Source organism: Balaenoptera acutorostrata, chromosome 16 (assembly GCF_949987535.1).
Source record: "Balaenoptera acutorostrata chromosome 16, mBalAcu1.1, whole genome shotgun sequence".
Lineage (NCBI taxonomy): Eukaryota > Metazoa > Chordata > Mammalia > Artiodactyla > Balaenopteridae > Balaenoptera > Balaenoptera acutorostrata.
The window spans coordinates 49172832-49191098 of NC_080079.1; the positions used below are offsets into that span (position 1 = coordinate 49172832).

The 18267-nt window shown below is 47.4% G+C and overlaps 1 protein-coding gene across 3 annotated transcripts in view; it reads left to right on the forward strand.

The window, feature by feature from the left end:
- The first annotated feature begins 12113 nt into the window (after positions 1-12113).
- ARHGAP22 (Rho GTPase activating protein 22) overlaps positions 12114-18267 on the forward strand; it is a 157519-nt gene continuing 151365 nt past the window's right edge. For all 3 annotated transcript variants that reach the window (XM_007178737.3, XM_007178738.3, XM_007178739.3), the window contains exon 1: positions 12114-12504. In XM_007178737.3, coding sequence (XP_007178799.1) covers positions 12471-12504 — 34 coding nt within the window. In that variant the 5' untranslated portion in view covers positions 12114-12470. The remainder of the gene's footprint in view (positions 12505-18267) is intronic.

The following is an 18267-nucleotide window of genomic DNA, read 5'->3' on the forward strand; positions in this document are numbered from 1 at the left end:
CACCCCAACCCTTCAACTACTGGATCCATCCTTCCTTTGAATTATCACTATAGAAATCATTGCATGCTCAGGGAAGGAATTCAAACAGCATAGAAAAGTGTAAAGCAGAAAACAAATGACTCCAAACTTCCATCCCTACTCTGCAGAAATAACTACTGTTATCTCCAAAAAGTTTTGACACATATATGCATCTTTCCTTTTGATAAGGACACGAGTGGAATTGGAACATGCATACAGTTTAACAATCAGCTCTTGAAGCTGTACAATGTCCACTTTATGACTGTACACTAGTCATTTCACAATACCCCAGAGATCGGCCTTTAGCCCCATTGAAGACTAGGTCCCCTGGGAAGCTGACTCTGAGATGGAGGTCAGCATGGAGTAAGTTTATTGAAGAGTGATAGGTGTGGGGAGTCAGGAAGCAGGGCTGAGCATAGGGAGAAGTTGGACTGCAATGCAGGCCTGACAGTGACCTCTGGGATCTTCATAAATCCCTTGGGATATCAGTGGAGACTTAAATTCAAAATAAAAAATGTGGAAAGAGAGCAAGATGCCATGGGTACAGGTCAGAGCTGCCACCCATTGCCTTACCCAGGGACAGAACAGGACACTGAATAGTCCCTTGTTCTCTGCTCTCTCTCAAACCCAGTCCTGGGCATGGGCTCCGAAATGTGACAGGTCCTGCCTTTATTATTTTTTCTTGCCTAATTGCCTTGGCTACAACTTCCAGTACAATGTTGACTAGTAAGAGAAGATATCCTTTTATATCTGCTGAGACCTGTTTTGTGGCCTAACATTTGGTCTATCCAAGGATGTGTTCCCTGTGCAGTTTAGATGAATGTGTATTCTGTTGTTTTTGGGTGGAGTGTTCTATAGATGTCTGTTAGGTCTAGGTGGTTTCTTTGTTGCTTTTCTATACATTATTGAAAGTGGGATATTGAGGTTTCCAATTACGATTGTTGCATTCTCCATTTCTCCCTCAAGTCTATCTATTTTTGCTTCATGGACTTTGGTGCTCTATTGTTAGGCAAATATATGTTTATAATTGTTATATCTTGATGTATTGACCCTTTTATTAATATATATTATCCTTCTTTCTCTCTTGCAGTAATTTTTGTCTTGAAGTCCATTTTGTATGATTTTAGTACAGCCACTCCAGCTCTCTTTTGGTTACTGTTCGTATGGAATCTCTTTCTAAATTCTTTCACTTTCAACATATTTGTGTCTTTGAATCTAAAATAACACTTTTTAAAGAGTACATTGCTGGATTTTTTAAAAGTCAATTCTACCTACACCTTCCTTTTATTTGGAGAGTTCAATTCATTTACATGTAAGGTAATTACTGATAAGAGAGGACTTCCTCCTACTATTTTGCTATTTTTTTCCTATGTGTCATATCTTTTTTGTTCCTCACATCCTCAATTACTGAATTCTTTTGTATTAAATGGATATTGTCTGTCATAACCTTTTAATCACCTTGTTGTTTCTTTGACTGTATAGTTTGGGGGTTATTTTCCTAGTGGTTGCCTTGGAGATTACACCTTAATCTGTGTCAATCTAGTTTGGATTAATAAATACAGTATACAGAAACTTTTTATTTTATTTTTTAATTGAAGTATAGTTGATGTACAATAGTATATAAGTTACAGGTGTACAATATATAGTGATTCACAATTTTAAAGGTTATATTTATTTATTTATTTGTGGCTGCATTAGGTCTTTATTGCTGCATGCAGGCTTTCTCTAGTTGCAGCGAGCGGGGGCTACTCTTTGTTGTGGTGAGCGGGCTTCTCATTGCGGTGGTTTCTCTTGTTGCAGAGGCACGGGCTCTAGGTGTGCAGGCTTCAGTAGTTGTGGCACTCAGGCTCAGCAGTTGTGGCTCGTGGACTCTAGAGCGCAAGCTTGGTAGTTGTGGCGCACAGGCTTAGTTGCTCCACAGCATGTGGGATCTTCCTGGACCAGGGCTCGAACCTGTGTCCCCTGCATTGTCAGGCGGATTCCTAACCACTGCACTACCAGGGAAGTCCCACAATACATCCTTGAGCCTATCTTACACCTAATAATTTGTATCTCCCACTGCCCCACCCCCCTCTCCTCATTGGTAACCACAAGTTTGTTCTCTACATCTGTGAGTCTGCTTCTTTTTTGTCATATTCACTAGTCTGTTGTATTTTTTAGATTCCACATATAAGTGATATCATACAGTATTTGTTTTTCTCTGACTTATTTCACTTAGCATAATGCCTTCCAAGTCCATCCATGTTGCAAATGGCAAAATTTTATTCTTTTTATGGCTGAGTATTCCATTGTATATATACATCACATCTTCTTTATCCATTTATCTGCTGAACAAAAACTTTTATATATTTTCATCATCACTCATTATATCTTTAAATATTGTGTGCTCATCAACATAGATTTATCAGTTTTTTACACAGTTACCTTTTAAATCAGATAAGGAAAAAGAGAAGTTACAAGAAAAATGCATCAATAGCATCTTAAATACTTACCTATACCATGACTTTTACTGGTGTTCTTTATTTCTTCATGTGGGTTTGAGTTAACTGTCTAGTGTCCTTTCATTTCAGCCTGAAAGACTCCCTTTAACATTTCTTGTAGGGCACATCTGCTAGCAATTAACTGTCTCAGTTTTTGTTTATCTGAGAATCTGTTAATTGCTCCTTCATCCTGAAGAATAATTTTGCCAGATGTTGATTTGGGGTTGACAGTTTTTCATGGAACCCTTTGAGCATGTTGTCTCACTGCAGGCGAAAGCAAGGCAGCATGTGTGCACCAGACCCTCACCAGGGTCAGACGTGTACACCCAGACAGGAGCTGGATTTGAAACAGATGAGAATGAAGTAAAGGTTGGGAGGAAAGAAGTGTTTGTCAGGGTGGGAGGGCCTCCTCCAGCAGCACCTTCTGGATGAGCTGTGAGTACCGTCGGTCATGGAAATATGACAATAGGCTGTAGAAAACTAGAGCCATGGTCTGGAAGGATGGCCTGTGGTTTCCAGTCTGAGACATGCAATGATTAGCTTGGTGGCATAATTGGGGAAATAAGGAAGGAAATGTCATCTGTGGGAGAACAGACAACTGGGAGACAGTGCCATCTGTGCTGAGTTAGGAAAATTAGGAAGTGAGAGAGGAGAGGAATGTGAAAACAGGGGCTGAGAGGCATGATATGGGCATCAGTTAGAATTCTGTGGGTTGCAAGTCACAGAAAGGCAACCCAAGCCAGCTAAAGGCCAGAAAAGGGAATTTATTCGAAATATATGAGAGATTTACAAAATCCTTTGGGAGCTGGAGAACCAGGCTTGGAAAACAGCCAAGAATGATGGTGGCTTCAGGGGGCCTAAAAGCAAGAATCACAGGATCATCTTCTTGCAGGAATGGCATGGTCAGGACATCTCTGCAGGACACCTCCACTGTGTTAGAAGGCACCAAGGTCACAACAGGACATCATCACTGCTGCCGGTGCTGGGAAGTCCATCTCACCATCTCTCAGTCTTTTCATGACATGCTCAAGATTAGATCAAACCCAGGCAGGGGCATCTGATGGCCTGAGTGTACATCACATGGCTACAACCAACTGCCTGCAGGGACAGAGCAGACCAAAAAGGGAGGTGGCGGGGGGGTCGCTCCAGAACAGGAAGGGGCCAGATGTTGTACAGCCCCCAAACGAGTCCCGTTCCATTATAATAAATGATGTAAAGGGAGGTGTGATTTTGAGAGAAGAGAGACCTGAGTGTGTTTGTCAGCTTGGAGAAGAGAACCAGTGAGGGAGGGCAGGATTAAAGATGCAAAAGGAGGGGAAATGATTGGAAGAGCCGATGAAGGTTGTGTGCCCGGGGGGAGGGGCTGGTCAAGCGGAGGAGGAGGAATCTTGACTTTGGGGAGAGGTGTGAGTTGGGAGAGAAGGCGACTGGGAAATTTCCATTCTTTCCATCTGTTCCAATCCCTGCCTTTCCACAACAAGCAGGTGTTTTCACGAGGGAGAAGACTTGTTTTTCAATAATGAAAACTGACCAAAGTGGTGATTCATCATTTTCTAAAATCCGACTCTTTGTGGGAGGGGACATCATTTCAAACCTGCTTCCTCGTTGGACCTGAGTGAGGACAGGGGCTGCCACTGGAGCCTGGGCAGGCTGATGCTGGTGGTAACCCCACCTCTGAGTCCCCCACCCCCTGCTACAGGGGAAGGGTGACAGCTCCTTGAAACCTCAGAAGCTCATGTTCCCAGGACCCAAAACCCACTAGTGAAGTATCATTTCCCTCTTTCCTCTCAGCCTCTGACTGCCAGAAGCAGGAACCTAGCAGGGGACCCTTGCCTGGCCCAGGGTGTCAGGCCTGGTGGGCTGGGGTCCCACCTGCCACTTCCCACAGTGCCCTGAGGTTGACAGTTTTTCATGGAGCCCTTTGAACATGTTGTCCCACTGCAGGCGAAAGGGGGGCAGGGTCTGTCCCATTGTTGGCTCTACACAACCCTCTAATGGAAGCTTTCCCTTCTGAGGAAACCACAGTGAGACTTTGCAGCTGAATAAAATTTTATCTGAAAGCTGCCCAATTAAATGGGGAGCCCAGACAGTTGCCCAGGTGGAGCAAAGAGTCTTAGGTGAGTAGAGTTAGTCTGAACCCAGGATTTACAGAGGCCTGAAAATGAGGCCTGTGAGGTTCACAGGACCTGTCAGGTACACACAGCTGAGCTGCTCAGTGTCCCTTTCAGGAAAGGACTTGCCGCCCAGCTGCAAGGAGTGGGGGGGGTCAGCTGACACCACCAGCTGTTAGCTCTTTTAGGGTCAGCCTCAGCTTTTGCGCCAACTTTATGCTCTTCTTAGGTGGCTCCCAGCCAATGACTACACAAGGCAGTGGTAGCCAAGGTCATGCTCCTCTCCGAGAAGGCCCCCAGCCAATGACGGTAGTACATGGACCTAACCACCTCCACCCAAAGCCAGACCCTCTTCTGGGCCATCTGCCTCGGAGCTCCCAGGTGGGCTGGCAGAGACACTGTCAGGTTTGCTTATGGCTCAGACACTCCCCTCCCTCCCCACTCCTGCATCCTCCCCTTTCCTAAACAAGTGTTCATCTCTCCTAAAACTCTCATCTCCGCATCAGCCACTGGAGAACCCAGCTGGTACACCACTCATCCATCAACTCAACACTAAGCCCCCCTGGACATCAGCTGTCTGGACATTAGCTGTTGCAAAGTGAAAGGTGATGGGTGACAAGTGGTATAGTGGAGGTTCAAACCAAAGGTTATGGTTTCTGAAGCAGCTCACCTAGTTACCCCTAAGCCACCTCTCCCCCTAGGCCAGGGCTGCAGGACTCAAGGATACATGCCTGAGGCTACAGGTCACGAGTATGGGGCTTTCCAAGCAAAGCCTCTGAATTCTGGTCTGAACGCTCTTGCTGGCCCAGTGTGTCTGGTGGTTTTCCAGTGCCCAACCCTGGGTTCTGCATCTTTGTCCTTCTGACTCTCTGCCCAGGATCCCAGGACACCAAAGACCCAGAAAAGTAAGAGTCCAGGGCTCTAGACCCCTTCTGGGGGCCTGGGCTATGTGTAAGAGGGTGTACCATAGACTGCAGTGTGTGGACAAGACTGAAATTAAAAGCCAAGCTACACATCTGGAGGGGGCATTGAGCCAAAGGACAGAGACAGACTTCAGGCCAAAGGCAACAGGACTGAGGCCCTGCCCTCTTCCCTCAGGGACACAGCAGCTTGCAGGACCCAAGTGCCCAGAGGTGAAACCAAGGCTATGCTCAGAGTACCAGCAAGGCAAGGCCACCAAAGTGGGAGAAAAGTTCACCTTTGATAATCTGACACAATTTTGCAATTAAAGAATAGATACATGTATATGTATAACTGAATAACTTTGTTGTACACCTGAAACTAACACAACATTGTTAATCAACTATACTCCAATATAAAATAAAAAGTTTAAAAAAAAAGAAAAAAATCTAGAAAGAATATTTTAAAGTCAGCATACTATAAGTTTTGTTTATAGTTTATATTTCAATTATAGGCTATAATATTTAAAATATGGGTTAATTTTTAAATTATAGGTAATAAATATGGGTAATTTAAATTTTATATATCTAAGTTATGGGTAAGGTCTTAGGGTCTAGCAGGAGGGCTTTTAGAAGGTTCATGTGTCCTCAGGCATGGGTGATGAGGGAGACATTAAAGGTGCTAAACTGTAACTCTAGGGCTCCGAGCAGGGAGGTGACACTGAAACAGGGTCCAAAAGGATGCATCAAAGGAGGCGAAGAAAGGCAGGCAGTGAGTATATCTGATGGGAAGGTCGGCTGTAGTAACAAAGAGGACCAACTAGGTAACAGCTCTTCTTCTCACAACCGTCTGAGATATTTCTGGTTGACAGTAGGGGCTGGGCTCACTCAGTCATTCAGGGACCCAGACTGTGGGGCCTCTGCCCTCTTTTACACGGGGCTTCCAAGGTGGCCCCAGGAAAGGGAGGCAAACATGGAGGATTGTTGGGGGGAGGAGTTTTGTGGGCTATGCCTAGAAGTGGCCACAATATGTCTGCTGATGAACAATGCCGGGGCCCAGCCACACCAAACTGCAAGGCGGCTAGGAAATGTGGAGCACCTAGGTGTGCCCAGGAGGACGGGGAGAACAGATTTGGGTGGAGAGCAAACATCCTCTGCCCACAGCAGGGAGTCGACAGTGACTGGAGCACACAGAGCAAACCTCACAGGGGATGACCGGAGGCGTGCTGGCAAATGCCTAACAACTGGCTTTCTGGAAGGAAACAAAATTGAAGTCCTGGTTATGTCAAACTGTAATCAATATCGAGGCTGCAAAGAACAAAGAGCTTTATTTGGGGGTCTTATGAATTGCAATTTGGGAGACAGATTCCAAAGAGTGTTCTGGGGAAGAGAAAGAGTCAGGGGCTTATAAAGACAAAAGCCACAAGGCTATACTCTGACACAGGGAAAGAAATATTTGTCCTTAAGGAATAGGCTGTCATGAATTATTCTAGGGTAAGGGTCTAATAAGTATCTCGAGTTTCTAGCAGGTGTTCTGGATGTCTTCGTTAGGACAATATGTAGTTAAAAGATCAGATTCCATCTGGGCTGAGACATGCGTAAGCCGCACTTCCTCAACGGCCTCCAGGCTTCATTTTAGAGACCTCTCATAGCAATACCAACTCCACTTTTTATTTTCTTTTTCACAATTGATAGCATTTGCTGATTTTCTTGGTATATTATAAATATTCCCACCACCATCAGCTTCAAACTACCAGCATAGCAGCATGATCAGTGAACAAGGAGCTGGGAAGAGATGTATAGTAGCAGCCCAGTATATAGTTGAATTAGGGTTCTTCAGAGAAACAGAACCAATCAAGGATATATATATATGTACCTCAAGGATATATAAACGCTTGATTATATGTATATACAGTGATCTTCCTCAACTTACAATGGAGTTATGTCCCAATAAACCCATCGTTAAGTCAAAAATGCATTTAATATACCTAATCTACTGAACATCTTGGCTTAGCCTAGCCTACTTTAAACATGCTCAGAACATGTACATTATTTGGGCAAAAATCGTCTGACACAAATTCTCTTTTATAACAAAGTGTTGAACATCTCATGTAATTTATTGAACACTGTACTGAAAGTGAAAAAACAGAATGGTTATATGGGTCTAGAATGGTTGTAAGTGTATCTGTTGTAAGTTCCTGGCCACGATCGCCTGGCTGACTGGGAGCTGTGGCTCACTGCCACTGCCCAACATCATGAGAGAGTATCATCTGGCATGTGGCTAGCCCAGGAAAAGATAAAAGTTCAAAAATTTGAAGTACAGTTTCTACTGAAAGTGTATTACTTTCACACTATCATAAAGTCAAAAAATCCTAAGTTGAACCATCATAAGTCAGGAACTGTCTGTATATATCAAGAGATTTATAACAAGGAATTGGCTCACGTAATTATACATGAGCCAATTGGGAGGCTGAGAAGTCCCAAGATCTGTAGTTAGCAAGCTGGAGACCCAGGAGAGCCGATGTAGTTCTAGTTCGAAGGCAGGAAAAAAACCAGTGTCCCAGCTCAAGGCATTCAGGAGGAGGAGTTCCCTTCTACTCATGCGAGGGTCAGCCTTTCTGTTCTAATCAGGCCCCCAGCTGACTGGATGAGCCACCTCAGGAAGGGCAATGTGCTTTATTCCATCTACTGATTCAAATGTTAGTTTTGTCCAGGAACACCCTCACAGACACACCCAGAATAATACTTGACCAAATGTCTGGGCACCCTGTGGCCCAGTCAAGATGACATAAAAATCAACAATCATAATAGTATTTGCACCATACAGATAGGATAGAGAGAAATAATCCTAAAAATGTAGACAATAGGAAAATGTAGTAAGTAATTAGAAAGCCATGTCTGTTGAGTATGTATTGCCTTTGTTTCTAATATAGTTTATTTAATTGTAAGTTTACATAATTTAATTTCTAATGATGTCTGTGTTAAAATTACAACATTCCTAAAAATTTAACAGCTCTCAGGGCTATTGGGACCAGCTGGCTGGTCCAGCACACCAGTGGGATGGACAAAAGTGGTGTGCTAGGGAGCTAGAGCTTCAGCTGCCTGGCAACAGAGACTGAGAGTGCCGTAAGCAGGGAGTCAGGGGACATTGGTGCTGGTGACCACTGAGCAGGCGTCTCAGACTCAGGGCTCTGCTATCTGTATGACATCTTTGTATAAATTAGAGAAAGGCTTGCCCTTCTGGTGGCAGATCCCTCTCACCATGCTAGAACACATGGCTTTGCCAGCAGAGCCCAAACCCAGCCCTATTCCCCCTCCTACTGGATACTTTTGTGCAGTGCACAACCTCTACAACAGTACCTGTAGCTCTCATGGAGCTGTTTCATGTTGAGCCTTGAGATATAGGCCCCTTTCCACTTTCTATTCGGGAGACTGATTGGCAAACGTGTACCTCCCTCAGAAGAAGCCTCCCTCAAGGCAAGAGCAGGCAAAGACTGCTTCTGGTGGCTCCAGGCTCAAGGATATGCAATTATCTAATAAAGTAGTGGTTCTCAACCCTGGCCGCACATTGGATCACTGGAGGAGCTTTTACACCTCCCAGGGACCAATGTCCAGACGAGTTAAATTGGAGCTGACAGGGGTGAAACAGAAGTTAGCTTTCAGAGCTCCCTAGTTTGCAGCCAAGGTTGAGAACCACTGATCTGAAGCCATCCTGGCTCTGAGCCAATGATGTTGGTGGGTGACCATCCCACCAAGAGGTGTGCATTTCTGCAAATGCCTTCTGGACAGTTCTGCCCTCCCAATCCTCTCCACTTGTCTTTCAGTGCCCAGAGGTGCCTGGCCCAGAGGAGCCCTTAGAAAATGCAGAAATGATGCAGGGCAGGGAACCAGCAAAGGGAGACCCAGGACCACGGCCGGGAGGTAGAGTGCTGTAAGGGCAGTGGGAAAGGGGGCCATCTCTCTGTCTCTACTCCTAATTGAGGCCCGTATTTCCCCTCCTTGGCTTCGGATTCCTGCCTGTGTAAGAGGAGTGGGGCAATTCCTTCAAATAAAAGCTTACTCAGGAGGCCACCATATTCAGCAGATTCCCTTGCTCTGCTCTTGTCCTCACCCCACCCTCCCTCCTGGTGGCCTCAGAGGAAGCTGGAAGGAACAGAGTGCTGTGGTGCACGGTTTGTAAACTTCAGGAAGGAGGGGGTGCTAATGTCCCTTCCAGCTGGAACCCATGGATCCCTTCATCCAAAGAAGTACTGGGAACGTGATCTGAGGGCATAGAGAAGGAAAGAGCTAACTTGCCCCCGTCCCATGCCCCCCACCATTCTCTGGTGCAGAGTTCAGATTAGCTCCTGCCCTTTTCCCAGCTTCACTCTGGGCTTGAGCTTAGAGCCTCTGTGGTTTTGCCCATTTCCAATGCTGATCCCCGGAAAAGCAGATGGGTAAGCTCAGCAGCTAAATATCATCCAGGGAAACAGCTGCACAGAAAAAGCTCCCGGGAGTGGTTTCTTAACCAAAACAAGTGTGAATGGACCCAAACTAAGTCTTCAGGGTATTTTTCCTGCCTCTGGCTTGGAAGTGGTCCAGGCTGCATTACTCACAGGCCTTCGTGATTGCTCAAGATGTTGTCAGTGGCCGTGGGACCTCCCTCTGTGACCCTGATGTGACTTGAGGTTTTCCAGCTCTGTATCTCTCCTCTCCTGCTAGATGGCCTCTGTCCCAGCCTGATCTGACCTTTACCTGGGCCCCAAAAAACAGGAGGGCGATTCTGTCATTTCAGTGGTGTTTCTCGAATCTGCCCATCAAGCCAATATTCCTCATGGGGTTCCTGGCCTGAGTCCAACCTGAGGCTCAGGGCTGGGCCTGCAGAAGGGGCATTGGACAGTCTGAGGGACACAGATAAGAGCCCTGAGGAAGTGCTTACTGGCTCTCCTTCTGGAGGTAGAATCAGGACAGTTTCATGGGAGACTTGCTTAGAATGATCAGACTTCTGTGGCTGAAACACACACTCCAGAGAGAAGGAACTGGGAGCACACAGGAGCAGGGGCTGTGCATGCATATGGTTGTGTGTAGCATTAGCAAGAGAGGTCACAGAGGAAACCATGGCCAGTACCATAAAAGGCCTTGAATGTTATGGCAAACTTACTTATGCTTATTCATCCCTTCTGAGGAGTAGCTGAGGGCCAGAGTAAGTGACTGGATGCTAAGTAAGACAGCTTTGTCTCCAGGGATTCTGCTCTCTCCCTTTACCCTGGCGATTTGACCTACCACATCCTGGTGAGTCCTTAACCTCTCCCATCCTCCCCTCCTCTCCATAGTCCAGATCCTGTCCTTCCCAGCACGGACAGCCACAGTGGACCCCTCAGCCTCTGGACCCTCTTCCTTTCCAGCTACTAGAGTTGATTACACATCAGTCCGCCATTTGGGGACCAGCGGACATAGCGGCACTATGAAGATTAGGGTGGGAGCACGGCCGTTCAAAGCAGAGAGGTCCCTGTTCAAATCCCTCATCTTCCACCTATTAAGAGGATCACACAGTACCCAGGCCCAAAGAACCCAGCGCCAGGCGCAAATGCCTGACAGGGCACATGGGGTGATTTCAGGGGCACAAAGTCTGGTCCTCACCATCTAGCAAGTTCACTGAGGGCTCTCAAGCCGGGAACGTTCACAGGAAGTGGTTGGAATCAGGGTACTTAGACTGGCATCACAGAGAAGCATAGGATGTAGAGACAGCCTGGGTTCAGGTCCCAGCCCTGACAGGATTGTGTGACTCTGGGCAAGATATTTCACATTTCTGTGCCTTATTTTCTTCATCTGAAAAGCCATGATAAAGGCTTCCCTGCCTCAGGGAATTTGAGAATTAAATGAGATACTGAATATAAAGCACCAACCTCAAGGACACATAGTAGGCACCTAATAAATGAGAACGGTTACTGTGATTGCATTTCTTGGGCAATTTTTAGGATCTTGAGTCTGAACCTCCCAAAATTCCCCACCGTACACTCTTTAGAACTGTACTAGTATTAAACAGAAACATGGCAGTTAGCAGAGATTTCACTACCCAGTGAACAGTTTTTGAGATCCTACTTACTATGTGCAGGCCCTGAACTAAGTGCTTCACCGCATTCTTATTCCTTTCACCTTATTAAGGTGGCAAAAAATTAACATCCCTAACCGGCTTTGCTGGACCAGTCCCCTGAGGCTCTGAATATGCCAAAGTTGCACGCTCTTTCTAAGACACACCTGTCTTTCCACAGTTGGAACGGTCATAGACGGCCTCCTGGGCCCTCCTGGCAGGAAACATCAGGCAGAGCAGGTCCCCAGTGGACGGACCCTGGAAGGATCCTTGGCCCGCCCGGGCCTCGGCCACCCGCTGCCCAACCGCCGGGCCTTGGCAGGGCGTGCGGGACCCCGGGCGGCCAGAGGCCGTGCATTTCCTGCGGCCTCTTGGTGGCTCCAGCCAGTGGCGCGCACCCCCGACAGGCCCTCCCCGTGCAGAGGGCGGATCCGAGCTCGGAGCCCGCCCGCCCTCTGGGACCATCGGACCAGCTGGGACCGCGCGCTCCGCCCGGCTCCTCCCTCCCCGCCCTCCTCTCGCCTCCGCCCGACCGGCCGCCAGCTCCGCTCTGGGATGGGCTGTGCCGCGTGCGCCCCGGCCAGGCGGAGGGACAGTCAGGCCTTCCCGCCCTGGCCCGGTGATTGATCAGCAGCGGTTACTGAGCCTCTTAATGGTTCGCTTGGGTGGGAATTAATTCTGAGATGGATAAATAATGCGCTGAGGTTTACATAGTCCAAGGCAAGCCGTCGGTCCGGAGCCAGGAAAGGCAGCCGAGGGAGCCTCGCTGGTGACGCCAGCGGCCATGGGGGCCCGAGCGGGGCATGAGGGGCAACTGGGCCAGAGGAAGAGAAAAGGGAAGTGAATGACAGCATGATCGGCCCAGCGATTCCGTCCAGGAGGCGGCAGGAACATGCTGAGCCCAAAGATGAGGCAAGCCAGGAGGGGTAAGTCCAACTTCCTGAGGCGGATCTGGACACAGTGTGCGTGCGTCTGTTGGCCGATGGGCGTGGATACTCAGCTGGCTGCCACGCTGGGGTCAGATGGGGCAGGCGTTCTGGAGGCATCGTGATGACTGACAGCCCTCTCTAGTGACGCTCCTGGGGTCTGTGGGGGTCACACCTGAGACTGCCAAAGGGCGATAGCCAGCTTATTGCCCCAGTGGGTGTGCAGGCTTCACCCCACATTCCATGTTTTACAGAGTCCCTGGCTTGCCCAAAGTGACCGGGTGACAACTCTGGTAAAACTTTAGTTTTCTACTAAAAGGGAAATGCTGAATGCTCAAGATTTGCCCTCGCTGCCAAGACAAAAGTAGCCCTCACTAGGAAGGGCAATGCCCTGGCTTCTCCAGACAGCCAGGTCCCAGTGAAGGTCTTCATTCTGGCTCCCGGGAGGCCGCTCTGCAGAGCCTGCAGGAGCTGCCACAGCTGGGCTGCAGGAAGCAACCCCTCAGGCAGGCAGGGGCTCTCCCCGGGAGAACTCCCAGGAAGCAGAAGGGCCTGGAGTTGTGGGTGTTGGGGGTGTCTAGAGATAAGTAAGAGATGCGAGTCGGGAGAGCCTTGCAGGGGTGATCCTGGAGCTCTGGGCTGGCGCCCCAACCAGGCTGCGGCCCTGCAGAATGGCCTGGGGCCTCAGGACAAGTCTTGGGGCTAGGGACAGCATCTCCCTGGACAGCAACTTCTTGGCCAGTGCAAGTATCATTTTAGATGAGAGCATCTCTGTTTTAAGAAAATAGAATGTGTCCTTCCATGTGGCCAGTGTTTGTGGAGGGCTGAGCCTCCCTTGTGAGCAAGGAGCACGAGGAGGGTGGTTTGGAGGTAGGTGGAGCTTCTGCCTGGGGAGCTTGGAAACAGTGCTTGCCTCACCCAAGTGTTTGTGTATTTGAGGCAGGAACCCTCCAGGCTCTTGTGAGCTCACGGGCCACACACCCATCTCATTAGCACGCTGCAGGCATTTGGATGACTTTCCTGGGCAGGCTGGCCCTCTAGAGTGTAGTCAGAGCCCCTCCATGGGGTGCTCGGAATGGGCTGTCACCTGTGGGCCCCAGTGGGCAAAGGAGGACTGTGCGTGGCTCTGCTCAGGGGTAGCAGTACAGCCTGGTGACGATGCAAGGGGTGGGCTGGGCCAGGCTCTCTAAGAGAGCTTGGGTCTCCTCTCCCACTCCTGTCTAAAATGCTGGCCACACTTGGCTATTGAGCACGCGACGTGTGATTAATCCAAACTGAGAAAAATACACACTAGACTTTGATGACTTGGAAAAAAAGAATGTAAAATATCTCAGTGATTATTTTACATTGGTCACCTGCTGAAGTGACAATACTTTGGATATATTGGGTTAAATAAAATATGGATTAGAATTCATTTCACCTGTTTTTTCTTTTACTTGCTTCTAATGCAGCTACTAGAACATTTACTATTACATACGTGGCTCACATTATCTTTCTGTTGGATGGGGCTTGTCTAGAAAGAAACCAGTGCTTTGCAACGGGGTCTCAGGAAGCCTGCCTTTGAAATCTCAAACTTCTTAAAAACATTTGTTCTGGGTCAGTGGTTTTCAACCGGGAGCTGTTTTGCCCCTTGGGGGACATTTTTGGATGTCTGGAGACATTTTGGTTGTTCCAGCGAAGGAGTGCTACTGGCATCTAGCGGATATAGGCTGGGCTGCTGCTAAACATCCTGCAATGCAGAGGACAGTTCCCACAGCAAAGAATTCTCCCGCTCCAAATGTCAATAGCGCTAAGGTTGAGAACCCTTCTAGTAGATGATATTATCTTGTAGGATATGTTAAAAGATAAAGTTTATGGTGCTATATATCAGATATTTATAAGATAATCATTTACCCATAAAAATACATGATCATAAACCATGACAAGGAGTATTCTAAGAGCATAAGAACATATACTACAAATGAAGCTTCCAGAGGAAGCAAGTGGTGCTTGAGCTGTGAGTTGAAGAATGGTGGGGCTACCGAGGCAAAGGGTGGTGGAGGGAGGAGGCCACGTTTCAGGCAGCGATCGGCATGTGCAGATGCTGTGGGAGGGGAGGGGCACACAGGGCCAGGAGGCTGGGGCTGGAGACCAGGTCAGGAGTTAGATCACGCAGGGACATTTCTGGAGGAATACAGGCCAAAATTATATGTGAATGCCTCTAAGAAATTGGGCTCTGGTAGAAGGAAGACCTTTCCTCAAAATTCATCCCCCTCTGCACCTTTTAGGAGTTGGGCAAGCTACATGTCATAAACTCAGCCTGTCTATAGGATACAGATCACAGGCCCTGGTATCCACACACTGACTGCCTTGTCCAGACTGCTCCAGACGATACGTATTGCAGACATACTTCCAGACTACACCATCACCTGGGTACAATGGGTTGAGTGAAAAAGACCTGGGGTCACTTTCTGGAATAGTTAATAAAACCAGCCCCTGTCAGCTGGCTCAGAAGCCTTTGCTGCTCTGCAGATAGGGGTTTCCCAAGGACTCTTCCCCAGGGTCATGTTGGCTGTCAACTTCCTGGAAGGTCCCCATCCAGGCCAGCCCTGAGAGAGCTGGCAAAGGCTGCCATCATCCTAAAGCTGTCCCATGGAGGGGGAGATGTCAAGATTGAGAACCTCCCAGGAGAAACCCTACTGTCGCTTACCTGCATATAAAACTAAGTTTGGTCAGTCTGAGCTCAACTTCCAAGAAGTAGTTAGAGGCAGATGAGGCAGGTGTTGTACACACACACACACCACACACACACACACACACACGCACACACACACACACACACACAGCAGAGGACAATAATAATTCAAAAAAGTAGGGAGGCACCCAAACCAGCTGGAAATGTCTCAAAACAGGCCAGTAAATTCAAACAGTGTGCTTGCTTTTACGTGCATCACACAATTTAGACTGTTTTGGGAAAGTGGTCCAGATTGGTTCATACCAGCTCACACTGGCCATTGATACTGTGATTCTAGCTTGCTATTGCCTGCTTAGGACCAGTTCAGACTCACCCTAGCTCATCATGGCCTGTGGAAGCCAGACCAGGCCATTTGGACCTGGTTTGGTTGGCTCTGCCCCACTCAGCTCCTGCCTGACTCCCAGGGTCCCGTCCAGGGAGCCTTTCCTGATGCCACGCCTGGCAAGCTCTAACTCCACTGAGAATTGTTGCCATATTTCCAGAGTGGGAATGGAAGAGACAGGTCACCCCACCCCTGCCAGTTTTCCTAGAAGAAAAATAAGATAAATTTACTAAAACTCCATGAATTTATCACACAGTGGAGCAAGTCACAAGTGCACATGTTCTGTGACACTGTAAAAATTGCAATTTATTTTTTAAGATAGAAAATAAAAACATAAGATTGTCACCCTCTGTCCTGGGAGCAACGTGGGTAGTTATCCAGGGTGAGGAAGGGCAGCAAAGCCCCAAGCCGTAAGCTCATGCCCATCACCAGATTCTGTGAGGGGAACCGGGTTCATCCCCATCTGTCCAGGCCATAGTCAGAACAAAGCCCCAAAATACTTGACCCTGATGCTACCCCAGCCTGCTGGGATTGCTCCCTTTCCTGAAATCCACTGACCCAGGGTCTGCTTCTTCAAAGATTTGTGTATTCCCACAATCTTGATTGAGGCCTCCTCTGTGCCCGTTAGCACTGCCCAAAATAAAGGTTTATTGATTTGGTCTTGCCCTGTTCCACAAGGATAAGGTATGGAAGGCAGCCGTGTTGTTTTACCTCCCAAAGAGCTCTTGACTCTGCCTGTCTCACTCAATCTCATGTTATCATCCCAGCCATCATCATTTCTAGCCTGTGGCAATAACACTCTGCCTCACCCCACCCGCTCCCATCCATTCCCCATTCCAAAGCCAGAGCCATCTTTTCAAATGTAAATCCAGCCTGTACCCACCTCCGGCCTCCTCCTCCAGCCCCAGCTTGGAATCCTTTGGTTGGCTTCCCCATCGCTCTTTGGGTTAAAATCCTAAGTCCTTACCATGGCCCGTAAGGCCCCTCTTACAGTCTAGCCACTGGCCAAACCTCCAGCCTCCTCTCACTCTCCAAGCTCCAGCCACACTGGCCTTCTTCCCATTCCTCAACTGTTCCATGGGCCTCCTACCACAGGGCTTTGGCACCCTGTTTCCCCAGCTGGAATGCCTCCTTCTGTCTGTCTGTTTGTCTGTCTGTCTCTCTCTCTCTCTCTCTCTCTCTCTCTCACACACACACACACACACACACACACACACACACACACTTCTTAACTCCTATTCACCCTCCAGTTCTCAGCTCAAGTGTCGCTAGCCAAGGAAGTGCTCCCACACACCCCAGTCTAAACTGGGTCCTCTGCTCCGTGCTCTCCTTTCCTTTGTAGCACTTACCTTGGGTTGTAGTTGTACACTGCTGAGTGTGACTATTTGGTGAATAACTGTCACCCCACTAGACTGTGCGCTCCAGGAGAGCACGGGCCATTTCTGTTTTTGACTATCATTATACCCCAAAGCCAGGCATCTGGTAGGTACTCAATACATTTATGTTGAATGAATGAATGTATGAATGAATGAATGAGTGAGTGAGTGACTTAATAGCAGAGAAAGCATTAGCCTGGGAGGCTGAAGCACTGTCTCTGGACCTAACTGGTCCAGGTCCTTAGGAAAGTCAGCCCTCCCTTGATTGATTTATATGTTGCAAATATTTTCCCAATTTGTTGCTTGCCCTTTACTTTTATATCAAGGGCTTTTTTCCCCCAGATATATATAAGTTTTTAATTTTTATGCCATCAACCTATCAATATTTTCTTTTAGAGTTTCTGCCTTTGTTTAGAATATTTCAAAATAAAATTGATGTTGTGATTAAGGAGGCTCCTTCTTTTAAAGGAGATCATTAGCCTGATGAGCAAAGCTCCAGTAGCTTGAGCTATTTTCCTTCAAATGAGTATCAATGTCTTAGAAGCCCTGATGAATGTGCAGAGCCTGGTCAATACTTTGGGGATACAGAGAGAAAGCTCTATGAGTGAGATGAAGTACTTTCACTGGCCTTATTTTTCTTGATTTTCCCACAAGTAAGCAAACCAACATTTATTGTGTGCCCTCCGTGCTCCAGACATTTCCATTGTACTTATTTAATTCTCATGACTACACTATGATGAGGCATCATTATTCCCATTTCAACAGATGTGGAAGGAGAATTGTGGGTACCCTGCCACCAAGTGGTGGAATTCATATTCATGTCTATCCAGTGCTGAGGTCTATGCCCTCTCCCTAACCCAACACAGGGATTCACACTATCCAAACACCACTGCAGGTGGCCCTGCATGTCTCCAGGAGAGCTATAAATTCTTTGAGTAATAAAATGCAGTGTGATTTTTAAGAAGATGCCCACTGCCTGTGAATACATGAAAATTAGATTTGAACAACTGTTGGAATATTTAAGGTTGAATTATTGATACATAGTAGAACACTAAGCAAATTAAAAGGCAAGCCAGTTATGAACTCCAGGGAAAACAAAAAGTGGTGCACAAAATATTACAGTATCCTACATAGCTCAGCTGGGACTAGCAATTACGTAGTACTAATAATGCAAATTCTGCATATTGATCCAACTAAAAATACACTGGGAGGATGGAGTGGGTGCTTATGTGTGATGGGGACAGGAGAGTGCAATAAATAAAATCCTCATCTTCCATAGTTAGAGGTCAATAGATAACATTTAAAATGGAAAAAATCAAGAAGTGATTCAG